Source organism: Ambystoma mexicanum, chromosome 9 (assembly GCF_040938575.1).
Source record: "Ambystoma mexicanum isolate Mex_15411 chromosome 9, UKY_AmexF1_1, whole genome shotgun sequence".
Lineage (NCBI taxonomy): Eukaryota > Metazoa > Chordata > Amphibia > Caudata > Ambystomatidae > Ambystoma > Ambystoma mexicanum.
The window spans coordinates 95079353-95093703 of record NC_090931.1 but is presented as its reverse complement, the minus strand read 5'-3'; the positions used below and the strand labels follow the sequence as shown (position 1 = coordinate 95093703).

General features: G+C 48.8%; 1 protein-coding gene across 2 annotated transcripts in view; it reads right to left on the bottom strand.

Annotated features, from left to right (window-relative positions):
* ZBTB16 (zinc finger and BTB domain containing 16) overlaps positions 1–14351 on the bottom strand; it is a 421469-nt gene that overhangs the window by 233763 nt on the left and 173355 nt on the right. Inside the window, exon 3 of one of the 2 annotated variants that reach the window (XM_069614226.1) lies at positions 8078–8175. In XM_069614226.1, coding sequence (XP_069470327.1) covers positions 8078–8175 — 98 coding nt within the window. The remainder of the gene's footprint in view (positions 1–8077; positions 8176–14351) is intronic. The other variant, XM_069614227.1, reaches the window with a different exon arrangement.

Here is a 14351-nt window from a genome sequence, read left to right as displayed (position 1 = left end):
GGTGATGCTTTGCCAGTCTGCATTCACATATCTATGTTTTCTGTGGCCTGCGCACTTTCTATAACTAGCGCCTAGATGCCTCTGGGTTTGGTGCACTCAAATAAATGCAAAAGAAATAGCCTAAATAAATAAATACAAATACACAAAACCGCCAGGCGAGTGCTTTTAAAAGGGGAGACGGGGAAAGGGTAACCTTGCCCCCAATTACCCCATTGCGAGGAGCAGAAAGGAAGTCTTTTGCCACAGAGGACGGACGCTGACAACTGAAGGTGAGCGTTAAGTGGGCACGTTGCCCACAGCAAACTCCAGCGCCACACGTTCTGCCAAACCATGCATCGGGTTAACGTTGCCCCATAGCGGGTGACCAGGACATGTGGGAACTGAAAAATTACCGCCCGAGAGGGATCACGTTGGAGGGGCGTCAGCCACATGGAAGACTCACAATGGAAGACATCTCAGTGGGTGAACGCGCCTGCTCGGAGGTTCCCCTGACCCACGTGAGCTACCCATCTCAACGGAGCTCGCGGCAAGGAGGCCAGCAAAACTATTCTAGAAAGCTTCCCCAATACCGTGGCGAGGGTGGAGCGGCCGTGCACGGAACGCGTTTTGCGAATAGAAATTGCCTTCGGAAGCTTTTTGCGCCGTTACGTTTCGCGATTTAACATCGTGTGATCTTGGTCAGAACGGGTATAGCCCTGCGCTGCGAACTAGGGTCACAACGTTCACGATTTAAAAAGGAATCCAAGCGGGTCCAAGACTGTGGGAGGCGGGGGGCTCGTCATAGGACATACCAACGTCGGGGGCTCTTACAACCCTCAACATTTGTTGGACTTACGTATAATTGTGAAAGACGTTTGACGCGCAATACTGAACAACAGTGACGTCCAGGGTAGAATTCTCATTGGCTGCGACTCGGATGACATCACCCAGAATTGACACAAAAATCTACTCGGATGAGCTCAAGCCGGGATTCAATTCCCCTTCATCCGGGGTCCGAAGGGGATGTGAGGGGGTTTGAATTTAAACTTCAGAGTTTTGAGAGCTCCGAGTGACAGTCAAAATGCGACATTAATAAGTAGATTTAGTTCATTAAACAATAAAAAGAAAATTGAAAGCTTGAAAGACCTTTTACCGAATTGTCCCCATCTTCACGGGTTAAGAGTACAGCATTGTTCTCGGAATTTGTATATGATTCAATACTTTATCAACTAATGCATGCTGGGTCAGGGTTTTAGAAGGAAATCAAATATTCATTTTAGTGATTCGGTTCGTGTTGTTTGCGGGTGTGATTAATCCTGCATTGTATTAATTGTCTTATGGCGAATTTACCTAATCGTGTATTTATGTGAAAGCTTAGGTTATCGTCAGAAATAATAGCATTAATATGCAATTAACCGCACATAGTCGATTTAATGGCTGTGCCGCATGGGGGCGCGCCTTAAGCACGCCCGCCGGTTCGCATGGCATGCACGCCACGCAGGGTGGGCGACTTCCACGGGTGTCGCAGAGGGCCTGTAGAAGTGTGTATTTCCAGAATCCAGGAGCGCCCCTTATTTAACGCCGGGGTAAAGCACCGGCGAACTTCCTTCCGTCCGCCCTCCCGGCCCCCACCCTCTGCCAGATTAGAGCGAGAGAGAGAGAGGGGGGGAAAACAACCGGCGTGTATTATGAGAAACTTGGCTCCGGCGGCACTGTACATACTGTACCCACAAGCCTGGCAGGCGGCCAGGGCTGGCACCGGGCCAGCTCTACAATAACAAACACGGGCAGTAGCAGCCCAGGGAGGGAGCAGCGTAAGTCTACACAGAGTCCTCCCTCCACCCACACCCGTGAAGGCACCGACTCAGCCCGGCAGGCAACGCCAGCGCAACCCCAGGGTGGCAGCGCGCGTTGGGGCACAGAGAAGCGGGTGCCTGGGTGGGCCTTAGTCCTCGCAGGAGGGGGTGTAGTAGGGCGTTAGCCATCACACAAGGGGGTGCAGGTGGACGTTAGTCCTGAGAAGATGGTTCCGGGGTGGGCGTTAGTCCTCAGAACGGGGCGTGCAGGAGTCAAGTCCTATTAAAAAAAGTGGGGGGACTCATTAACATAGCAATTGATTGTGGCATCACCAGAAATGAGCATGTCAAGGTGCTCTGTGAAAAAATTGTGGGAGGGAGCTCCTGAAATAAAGTGGTGGGGGCACCACCTGCATGTACCCTCGACTTGAGCCCTGGGCTTTAGCCCCCAGGGAAGGTGGTGGAGGTTAGCCCTCCGAGAAGGTGGTACCAGGGGGCGCAGGCAAAAGGTGGCCCTCCTGGGGAAGGGGGGGCACGAGGGGGTGCAGGTGGACGTGCCGTGGGAACATCTTTCAAAGAAAATGAGGAAAAAGACGCAACGGGGACACCCTGTAAAATTCAGGAAGAGGGGTGGCCAGAGATTGTCACCACCCACAGACATACACTTTTGGGCACCCTGGAACACTATGGGGGCCCATGCATGGCATGTATCCGTATCCCCCAGCAATAAAGCTATCGTGATGTTACCCGGGGCCCGCCGTGTGGCCTACAAAGCTACATGGGGGTTCAGAACACAGAACCCCAAACTTTAACTCTTCATTTCTCGACCCTGCAAGTATGGGGCCTGGGCCTTAGAGAACGGGCGTGGGTGGTGAGGGTGAAAGGATGCCAGGTCTGGGGCCTGGGCGGTGAGGGTGAAAGGATGCAGGTATGGGCCCTGGGCTCTGGGTGGTGAGGGTGAAAGGATGCCAGGTCTGGGGTCTGGGCTCTGGGTGGTGAGGATGAAAGGATGCCAGGTCTGGGGTCTGGGCTCTGGGTGGTGAGGGTGAAAGGATGCCAGGAATGGGGTCTGGGCTCTGGGTGGTGAGGGTGAAAGGATGCCAGGAATGGGGTCTGGGTGGTGAGGGTGAAAGGATGCCAGGAATGGGGTCTGGGCTCTGGGTGGTGAGGGTGAAAGGATGCCAGGTATGGGGCCTGGGCTCTGGGTGGTGAGGGTGAAAGGATGTCAGGTCTGGGGTCTGGGCGGTGAGGATGCAGAATGCCAGGTATGGGGCCTGGGGCCTGGGCTCTGGGCGGTGAGGGTGAAAGGATGCCAGGTCTGGAGCCTGGACTCTGGGTGGTGAGGGTGAAAGGATGCCAGGTATGGGGCCTGGGTGGTGTGGGTAGAAAGATGCCAGGTATGGGGCCTGGGCTCTGGTGGTGGGGGTGAAAGGATGCCAGGTCTGGGGCCTGGGAGGTGAGGGTGAAAGGATGCCAGGTATGGGGCCTGGGCTCTGGGTGGTGAGGGTGAAAGGATGCCAGGTTTGGGGCCTGGGCTCTGGGTGGTGAGGGTGAAAGGATGCCAGGTCTGGGGTCTGTGCTCTGGGTGGTGAGGGTGAAAGGATGCCAGGTCTGGGGTCTGGGCGGTGAGGGTGCAAGGATGCCAGGTCTGGGGTCTGGGTGGTGAGGATGCAGAATGCCAGGTCTGGAGCCTGGACTCTGGGTGGTGAGGGTGAAAGGATGCCAGGTATGGGGCCAGGGTGGTGTGGGTAGAAAGATGCCAGGTATGGGGCCTGGGCTCTGGATGGTTAGGGTGAAAGGATGCCAGGTCTGGGTGGTGAGGATGCAGAATACCAGGTCTGGGGCCTGGGCTCTGGGTTGTGGGGTGAAAGGATGCCAGGTCTGGGGCCTGGGCTCTGGGTGGTTAGGGTGACAGGATGCCAGGTCTGGGTGGTGAGGATGCAGAATGCCAGGTATGGGGCCTGGGCTCTGGGTGGCAAGGGTGAAAGGATGCCAGGTCTGGGGCCTGAGTTCTGAGTGGTGGGGGTGAAAGGATGCCAGGTATGGGGGCTGGGCTCTGGGTGGTGAGGGTGAACGGATGCCAGGTATGGGGCCTGGGCTCTGGGTGGTGAGGATGCAGGATGCCAGGTATGGGGCCTGGGCTCTGGGTGGTTAGGGTGAAAGGATGCCAGGTCTGGGCTCTGCATGGTGGGGGTAGAAAGATGCCAGGATGGGGTCTGGTCTCTGGCAGTAGAGAGGGGGGGATGCCAGGTAAAGGGGTTGGGCTCTGGTGGAGGGGAGGCAGGATGCCAGGAATAGGGCCTGGGTTCGGGTGGGGAGGGGAAGGATGCCAGGAGTGGGGACCGCATCAAGTTTGGAAGGCATACTAGTAGCCCTTTTATAGGCGGCCCCCCTACTTTTGCCTGTGGCCCCACTAAATTGGATTCCTGGAGACGCCACTGCCACCCGCCTGCCCAAAAGTCTCCATTTCCCCCTTTCCTCTTACAATACAACCTCTGACCTGTGCCACCGTTTCCACAAATGACACCAGCACCGAGGCTCAGGTGGCCCCTTTTCTGGGCTCCAATCCTCACACTGGCTGTGGGTTCTTTGCAGGTCTTTTCCCCCCTCCACCCAAATTCCAGTGTCCAGAAGATTCCAGAGTCTCGTCACAGGAATCGTGGCACAAGCCATGCACCATCCTGGCAGTGCACGGCGCCCCCAGCACCTCACCATTCCACTAAAGTGAGTTTCTTTCAACACAAATTCTTCTAGAAATACATAGCACATAGAAGCCAGGGCCTCCAAGCGCAATGACATCCAGTCACCCACATGTAAGGTGGGGGGGGGGGGGTTTGGAAATGTCAACTGATGGGATTGGAGCTTGAATTTTTCCAAGAACACGTGAAACCTCAATCATTGGCTGTGAAGGACCACAGTATGACCTATAAAAGCGCTCCGTTTCCAGGAGCTAGGTCAGCGCTCAAAACATGCTATAACAATGCATTCTGGGATCTGCAAACCTGGTTCTCCTTCAGTAGGCGGGACTAAACTAACAGGTGGCAGTCATTTGAAGAGGGAAATCCTGGGCGTGGGAACCCAGTATCCCAGATACACGAGTCCCCGGGTAACCCTAGTTGATCAAGGCGACACCGCCCCTATAAGCGCTTCCATCAAGGCAGCCAGGCGGTCTGGCTAAAGCTACAGTTCCAGACTTTGGTAATGAGGTGTACATTTTAAATGCCCAGACAGCACTGCAAGTGCCCCCCTCACCGCCCTGCTTTACAGATCACCCCCACAATAGGAGGCTCCGCTGTCCCCGCCGTTGGCTTGAGTTTGCACAAGGGATTTCCCAAATGGAAGGGGCAGGAGTGGGCGGTGCCTACACGTACTCCTTATGGGAATTCAGGACGCATATAGGCGCCCTTAGTGCTTAAGGGCACTTCCTTTTCCAAATCAGAGAGGGTGTGCACCCCAACTCCTTCAGGACCGCCAGGAACCTCAACATACATTCGGGGTGCGAGTGGGGAGGGAAGTTGTAGTGGCTGGAAACGCACGGTTTTGAAGAATGCAAACCACTTTGGACAAGCGGTCTATTCGAGTTGCTGAAGTTTGTGTTCTTATCTCAACTGGTTAGGATTACCCCCTCCCCCCACCCTCCCCTTCCCCACCTGCCCCCCCAATCACTAGGGCCCACAGTTCTGGAACAGGCACGCTGCAGCGCGGGAGAAGGTCTAATAGACCCAGTGTGGGGTTGTGGTAGGGGCCCAACCCAAGTAGAACAAGGAGAAACCTCATGGACAAACTATTGCCCTCAATGGCCGACCACAGGCAACCCGCGTAGTAAAAGCGTAGTTCATCAATGACCATAAAAACAACATCAACAGCGTAGACGCAGTAGGCGCGCCACCTCAAGCTAGCAAATACAGTGCCCGGGAAAGGAAGTGACTCAGAGGGCGGCAGGAAGAAGCACTCTTTGGATCCATGACCAGCTCTTCGATGTAAAGCTCCCAAATCCCCAACCGGGCTGACGCTTCACGGGTAATGAGGAAGGTCACTAGCCAGTTCATCCTCAAAGACGCCACCGTGCATGCATGCAAGGCTGCTATTGGGTTAGCCTAGGTCTGTTAGAAGAGTTTAATCAGGGGTATGCCCCCTCCCACCGGCATGACAAATCAAGCGCTCGCCTAATGGTTACGAGGCCACCATTGGTGGCGCTTGGACAACATCCTGGTACTTTTTCCGAGACCCAGCGATCATGGGGAACAGCTGGAGTTAATTGGATGTCTTTGCTGGCTCCGGACTGCTCACCTGGTCTGGCCCAACTAGACCCCAAACTCCTGTGCTAAGATGGGAGGAACCGGGGCAGGGGAGGAAAGGAATTTTGCACCGAGTCACAGGAGCCCTAGTTATCCCACCGTTACCATCGGCATCTTCCCCAACACCCAACACCCGGAACGGTGCAGCCTGGTCAAGCCGAGAAGTCTCCCACCTGAGGAGCCATTGTCCTTAAACTGGGGAGACGGGCGGCAACAGTCATCCCCAGAACCCCAACTCTGTGTGTTTCAGCTTTACAGCATGGGTAGGTTCCAGTCAAGAAATGAAACTAGCATTGGCAAAGCCAACAGTTTTTGCTTTTTGTGCAAGCATCAGAGCCTCCTTTTTCAGGCACTCTCTGTACCGTTCACAGATGGGAAATATCCATTTTCAAAATATGCCATAGCATTTCGGTGCTGGACTGCCCAGTGTGCGGGACAAAGACTGATGTGCAAATGGATATTTCCCATCTTTGAAAGGTGCAGTGAGCAAAAAGCAGATGGCTGCAAACTCTCAAAGTGGTTAAAAACCACTGAACAGGTTATCATGCCATGTTCTTTCAAGAGAGGGGCGCCTGCTACCTTTTTTGTACTTTCAAAAAAGAATTGATAGAAATACAATGTGTATCCCCTTAAAAGTACAGTCATTTGTGGTTCGGGTGGACAAATGGAGATAGTGGGTGGGAAAGCCCATAGGGACCGGCATGGCGGTAGGCGGTCAATGGGTGGAGAATGAAATCCAAGCAGCTCACAGGCTCTGTGTCGCTGCGGACACCCCATCTCTCTCCCATCTTCTCTGGCCATGCCAAAAGATAATTCCAGCTTCTAAGCAGCACCTAATGGGCAAAAGTAGAGACAGGGAGAGCTGTAGAAACAGCAAAGTGTCCGCCATCCCCTACACTGGAGGCAGATGAGGCACTCCCTCCAACATCCTCAACATTAAAACAATCAAAAAAGGAATGAAATATATATATTCTATCCCACAACGCCACCCAGCAGCCATAGCTGGAAGCTCACCTCCAGTTCTGAGACACGCACGCGCACACACACGCGCACGCGCAGCTGCACCCTGCGGTAAATTCGAACGTTGGCTCCCTGCGTTGCTTCTGCGGTTTCCCATTAGAAAACTGTCCTTACAACAGCTCACTTTGTACAAAAAATTGCATCCCCCCTGTGGTAAATACGATGCACAGGGCCTCAAATTGGGCAGTGTGGTAAAATGCAGCAGCAGTTTTGTATACCGCTGCATGTCCGCATTGCCCAACGAGTTTGGGGGTAAAGTGGAGGACAAACCTACAGCAAGAAGCTGGAGGTATTTTCTTCACATTACAGTGCAAAAATCGGCCAATTCGACGGGATTCCCGCTTAGGGAATTACTGCCAAAAATCCCCCTTGAAGTCCTGTTGACTCCAATTAATGGGGACTAGCACTGCCTACCACTACTTGCAATCCAGCGATAATGCAGCCGGACAAAGTGGCGGCAAAGGTAATACAGTGTGGTGGTATTTCAGCAAATTTACCGCCGAGATATCAGCAAACTCGTAATGAGGCCCATCATTTCTACCTTGACTTGTGTCACAAAGATCTTCTTGAGCCGGTCCCAGCATGGTAGCGAAAAATCAGACTGGGGTCTAGAGATGTCACGTACATTTTCCCCAATTATAAGTATGGGCCTACAATTCTCAGCATGCAGCGTACTATGGACCTACAGTTCCCAGCATGCAGCGCACAGGTATGAAATAGGACTGGATGACAGCGAGCCTCATGCCATGACGTCAAGTGGCAGCCCCCATTCCCACAGAACTGGATTTACAGAAAGGAACCCCAAAAGGTACGGCTTGAGGACAGCGATAACGCAACTTTCACACCAAAAGAAACAGAAAACAGCAATGAAATGAAAACAGACTGAGAACCTAGATTAAGACCAACAGACGGATGAGGAGGGCCAAGGAACAGACAATTTTGCTTCGAATAAGGAAATGGGTAGTACTGCTGCCCTGGACCTACCTGAGTGAGCCAGTAAGTGCATTCGCAATCTTAAGCTGTCGAGAAAACGCTTCCCACACAACTCACACCAGTAAGTCTTCATCCCGCTGTGCAGCTTCCTGGAAGAGAGGAGGATGGGGCATGTTAATTGAGTACAAAGGCCCCGGGTTTACATCAAACATGTACAATACACTGGAAACCTCTCAACCTGAGGGGTTCAGAGAGGTCTCCAATGCATCAGTGAAGTGCATTCCAACATTAGTCAAGAACAAGGTTTATGAGTCATTATGAGATACAGTTCAGGGATTAAATGAGTGCAGCCAATGAATGGGCTCCCACATGAGGTTACTTATGTTCTTGCAGCCACTTGCAAATGTGGCGATAGCCATAGATCCACACATTCCAAGAGAGCCATCATGGCCAATGTCCATGAGAGAAGACATCTTGCAGGGTATACATATATACACATACATATTGTGAGATATACTTATGGGATCACTAGCAATGTGGGGAGTAACCCCACCCCCCCAACAATCAACACCACCTATCTAATGTGAGGAATCTGAGGGCGTCCTCACGTCTTTCCCCAATATATCCTCCAGCCAGGTGGCCAGGGAAAGGCCGTTGCCATCGGATCCTGACCCTGGGCGTGGATATGCAAGGGATGTTGCCCTGGGTGGGGGAGACTTGTGGAGTCGGGATGAGGCAGCAAGAACTGAAGGGAGTTCTCCAGCAGCACACCAAAGCCATAAAATACACAACTAGAAACTGGTGAGTCTGCCCAGAAGGCAAGGGGAACTCAGTGCGGGTCAATTGCACAAAAGAAGCTAAGAAAACCTGCATATATTAAAGGTTCGAGAACAGGGGACCAGGAACTGTTAACAAGTCATTGCCAAGCATTGCTAAAAGTCAAACAGATATAATTAATTATCACTGAAGGGAATGAATGGCTGTGATGAACATTATCAAGAGGCAAACAAGCATTGCCCAGAGTCAAGCACGTATTGCCAAGAGTCTATCAGATATCATTAAGTTTAACTGAAAGAAATGAATTGTTGAGAAACTAACACCTGTATGCAAGAGTAAAGTAAGAAAACCTGGAAAAGGGTGCCAGATGATTTGGTCAAGTGAATTGAGACATCGAATACGTTTCCTGGCAGAAGAGTTTACTGGGAAGCTTGCGTTGGCCTTTGCAAGCAAAAGCTACTAAACAAGTGAATGCTGGCAATACAAGCAACACTAAAGCCTCAAGGGCATGTGCTGAAGCTGTGGCATGAAACAGACAAGCACGGTGCGTCGGTTGCAGGACCTGTAATGGGTGGACCGTGGGGTCGACAATTGCTCCTAGACAGAGTGCACCTACCCAAGGAAAAGCCACTTTGTGATTGAACCTAGAAAAACACATGTGAACTCAAATTGAGGAACTGAACTTTATAAATTGGTGAAAGGTAACCAAACCAGAAGAGCTGGGAAGTACCCCAAGGAATTGAGTTATTTTGGAACATTTAGAGACTTGAATGCTTGATAATGTGAACTATTTGAACTTTGGGGCATGGAAAACCCTTTTCCACACAAGAGCTGGAAGAAACTCTGAACTCATTTTGAAAGCTTCTCATTTGATTCCGACATCCCCCACACATTGTATACATTTAGGTGTGAGGGCAAGTATAGGTTTTGGACACAGACATTTGCTTTGGACTTCCTGCCACAGACAGCCATTTGTTTTCTTTAGGTAGGGAAATCCCACCTTAGCATAGGGCAAGTTTGGCCTTTTTCCAACCCTCCTTTTTAGTTAATAAACTTTTATAGCCCACATTCTATTCAGTTGTCGGTCTACTTCATGATGTCTTCACACTAGCCCTGTGACCCCATCTAGTACTAATGTGTACCTCACACTTTACAATGTGAAGCCAAGAACTAGGACGGTGTACAGAAAATATATTTATCACAGAATAAGAAAAATTAATATTTGCACATTACAGATCACGCCATCTGACTGTCGCCCAAAGGTTTTTCTTTCCTGACCATCACATTTTCTACATATGGGGAACTCTAATTGTGATCAGAGTTATTCTGAACCAAACTCTTTATTCCCACAACATGCAGAGTTAAAACACTTTGGGCCTCATTACGAGGTATGCCGGTAGCCATGCCGCTATTGGCGGCATGGCTGCCGGCAAAACCGCATCCGTGTCCTCGGAATGAGGATTTACCGGACCATTCCAAGTTCGGATGGCCCGGTAATTCCTCACTCGAGGAGACGGACAATCCCCATTCCCATTTCAGCCCCCATAGGACTGAATGGGAATGGGAGAGGGAGTAAACAACGGGCCATTACGAGATGGCCCGTTGTTTGCTCCTTCTTCCCCTCGCGGGACCCGGTATGCACGCCTGGTTTTCTGAGGCGTGCTTAACGTGTCCCGCGAGGGGACCTCGTAATGTGGCGGAAATGGTTGAACGGCGCCGCAGCCTTTTACGGCGCCGTTTAACCCGTTCCGCCAGGGTCGTAATGAGGCCCTTTGCCTGAGGTTCACTTTTAATAATATGTAGGACCTTGAATCATGATGAGATTCAAACTTCAATTTAGATCAAGTTTAATTTAAATTAATTGCAACACTTTGCAAAAACAATTTCACACATACAGCATGCGTTCTTAGCAAGGCATTACCGTATTGTTCAACTCTATGAGGTATAACACAGATTTTGACTGGGGCAGCACCGTAGCAAAGCTAACCGTTTTATTGCACAACAAACGTTTCAGAACAGACACGTTTAATTTATTTTTGGAACCCTTTCTCATCATCCCTGTGCCATAGAAAATATAAAAAATCTCCCTTCTCTCAGGAACACTTTCCAACGTTCTGTAGAAAGTGTGCCTTTAAATCATGGACTTTATTACGTTTAACTTTGTGAAGACAGGTTTTCAGTCCCAGCACTAAAAAACAGACATTCAGTTTTCATTCAGCATCCTGCTGCTTAAAGACAAGTCCTGAGGAATGGTGAACTGTTAGGAATTTCGTTTTAGACAAGTACACCCTATCCTTTGAGGGAGTTTTGGGTTGGGAATGAAATTAGGAATGCCCACTCACTTTAATTTCTTATTCACACTGTTATTTTAGCTGCAGCGGAATTCATTTACTTCTTATTTTGTAAAATGCTAAGGGTCTACTGCCATACTCCCACCCATTAAGGGGAAGGTATTAAATCAAGCAAATCCCCCCATTTGGTTCTGTTGCACAAACTACTTGCATTGGATTCCTGGGTTTGGTGCTCAGGAAAGACATCAGCATTCCAGCACCCTCTCTTGGGGAAACAAAGGGATCTGGTCAGGGACTTCAGTCATAGATAGCCACAAGCATTCATCCCTCTATTTATCTCTCCTTGCAAAGATCCCAGCCTCTTTAACCTTTCCCAATTGCTGTCTCCAGGCAAGGTTAAGTTTACAGCATTTCTTTAATAGTTGCACCAAGATAGTATTGTAGGCAGCTGTCCCCTCTCTGGCTTGTGCATCCACTTTTTAACCTCAAACCGTACCTCAGAAAAAGGAAAATTAGGAGGTGCAAGCTTATTAGTCCTCAATTTTAATTGGATCCCCGCGGTCCTCTCCTCCCCAAGGCCCAGCCCCTCTCTCTGGATAGGCTACTGGAGTTATATAGTTGACATAATGGGATTGATGAATCTACCCACTGAGTTTTAATTTCACACTTTTCAATTTTTCACCTAAAAAGTCATTACATAGCAAAATGTTTGTATCATACAAATAACCCTATCAATATATATAGATTTTAGATTTCTACTCATCCTGCTGGTATTTTTGGGACCGGTTCTGCCTTGGCATGATGTTGTGGGGTTCAAAATGTCTTTCTTCACAATTTATCCCAAAATTATAATACTTATGAAAGTGATTTTTTTTTTTACCAGTTATTTTATTAAGTTATTGCATCCCGAAACTCTGCTTTGTAACGTTTTCTGGGGAGCTGAAAACACATATCAGGTTGTAACTCTTGCCCCCAAGGCCACATTGTGATGAGGGTTACTTCAATAAATAGACCTGCTGAACAACTTTGAAGTGATACTTGAACCATTATAGTGCGACTTATGATTCTTGAGAACATTTACAAAATAGGATTGTCCATTTCAACTGATGAGAATCTTCAAACATATATGCAGATCCTGACTTCATTTCACAGTTAAGATTAATTTCTCTGCTGCTCTGTTGACTTGGGCCTGCAATTAACCCATCAGCCTTTCTTCTCTCAGGGCTAATGGTCATCTTGTTGCTCATCTCAGAGAACAGGTCCCACAGCAATTCCTTCTTGGTCACTGACTGAGTGTTCCGAATAGAAACTGCAATCCCTTCTCTGAAAAAGGCCTTAGGTTTCAAATCTCTTGAAACAGAACTGATGTTGGTGACTGCTTCAATACCATTGACACATAATTGTGTCTTGCCATCCAGGTTCATTTTTCCATCAGGATATGTTCACATTGTTTTGGCAAGGGACATTTTAACTCTGTTTATTATTTCAGCTGCAAAATGCACCCCCATCCATGATCGCAGTTTGTGTTTGCAAATGCCATGCTTTCCACGTAGAATAAGCCTTTAATTGTTTTGGCTTTGTCAATCACATGCAAGGCCCAATCAGTAAGTGGATTTTATTTATTTGAATCATGTGTGACAGATGTGAATGAAATATTGCCTTTTCAGTTGGCATTCATCTCGCTAGGTTTTCAATGCTGTGTTTTTCTTTTTTTAGGCCTGCTGCACTTAAGTAGAGGTCCAGGTAAAGGGGTGCACTATGGACAAACGTGCGAAATAGAGAGGCCAAGTCCTTTGGAAAACCTTTTTCTCAAATACACAGGGTTGTTTGTAATAATCTTGAGATGAAAAGAGCGAATTAAGGTAGTTCAAATATCCCAGCAATCCATTTTTAATTCTTTAGGGGTTACCCCAAAAAGCCTTCATGCCACTTCCTGCACAAACTCCACTACCCCTCCCACCAGTCCTTACCTTTTTCAGATTGAGCCCCTTCTCCAACACCACCCCGGCCCCCAAAATGAATAAACCATTATGGAACTCAAGTTAGGTGTGCTCAATGTAGACCAGCACTTATGTTCTTGTTGAAGGCTGATCCAAGACTTTTCCATTTGTGGAATATATTCGCAGGATGCCTTCTGGACAAGAACTCGCTTGGCGAGCGAGAATTAATATTGTCCCCACATATTTTGTATAATTTGCAATAGAAAAAAATTGCTCAACAGCTATATAAAGCGGTAAGTTAATTTAAGTGTGGTTTAACTCTGCAATTGATCCAAGAATGGTTGTGCTTAGGGCATTATTTGACCCAAGACTGTGTATGGAAGGTACCATCGTTTTCATTGATTTTTTTATCCTGCGCCAATTTTAAATTAAGTGTGCTTCATTTTGCATTTGGAAATGCATTTTCATTGTAGGATATTTTATGGAAATTACATTCCGAAATAAAATATCATAAATACAACATAGTTTTCTGTGAGTCATATTCTGGCCCATATACCCCCCCCCCCCCCCAAACTCCCATGTTCATTCATAACTTGACTTTGGCCAAGCACTCTGCTAACCCACATTTCTAAGCACTGGAAGAGGGTGCTAGGGTCCATATCCCTGAACTGAAGCACGGGCCATACAGAGAGAACCACTCTTTCTGGCTAAGCACTTATGACCTTTCCTGGGATGGACGCGGCGGGGAGAGCGTGCATCCTACAAACAAGCCAGCATGGGTATTCTTTCTGTGTACCTCTTTGAGTGGGTGAGATTTGCTACCAAAGACATGCATGGGGACGAGGCAATCTAGCTGCAGCTCACTGATGAAGCCTAAGGAGGCCGAAGCATGTCTGACCGATTGTGTTCCCGTGGAGAAAGGACATTTCCTTACAGTTCGAGCCCAGCTGTTTCCATTACTGTCGGGGGCCAAAACTGATTTGCTTACTATTGGTCCCTTTCTGTAAGAGTGCAGATGGGATACAAAAAAAATACAAAAAAAACTACGATATGGAAGAAGGTTGGCCAGAGAAATGCCACTGGTTATGCTTAATTCAAACACCTCCTTTCTGTCACTTTTAGGTTTAAGCTGTAGTCCATTCAAAGTAGGATTACAAACCAATAACAGTAAGAACAACCTGTAGTGATCAACGTTATACTTCGCTGCCTTTTTAGAATGGTAATCCTTGTATTTTGACACATCCCCCAATACAACGGGAGACCTAGTGCTTCATTGTTAGTTGGCAAACAGCCTTATTGAATAAATCCCATATACTT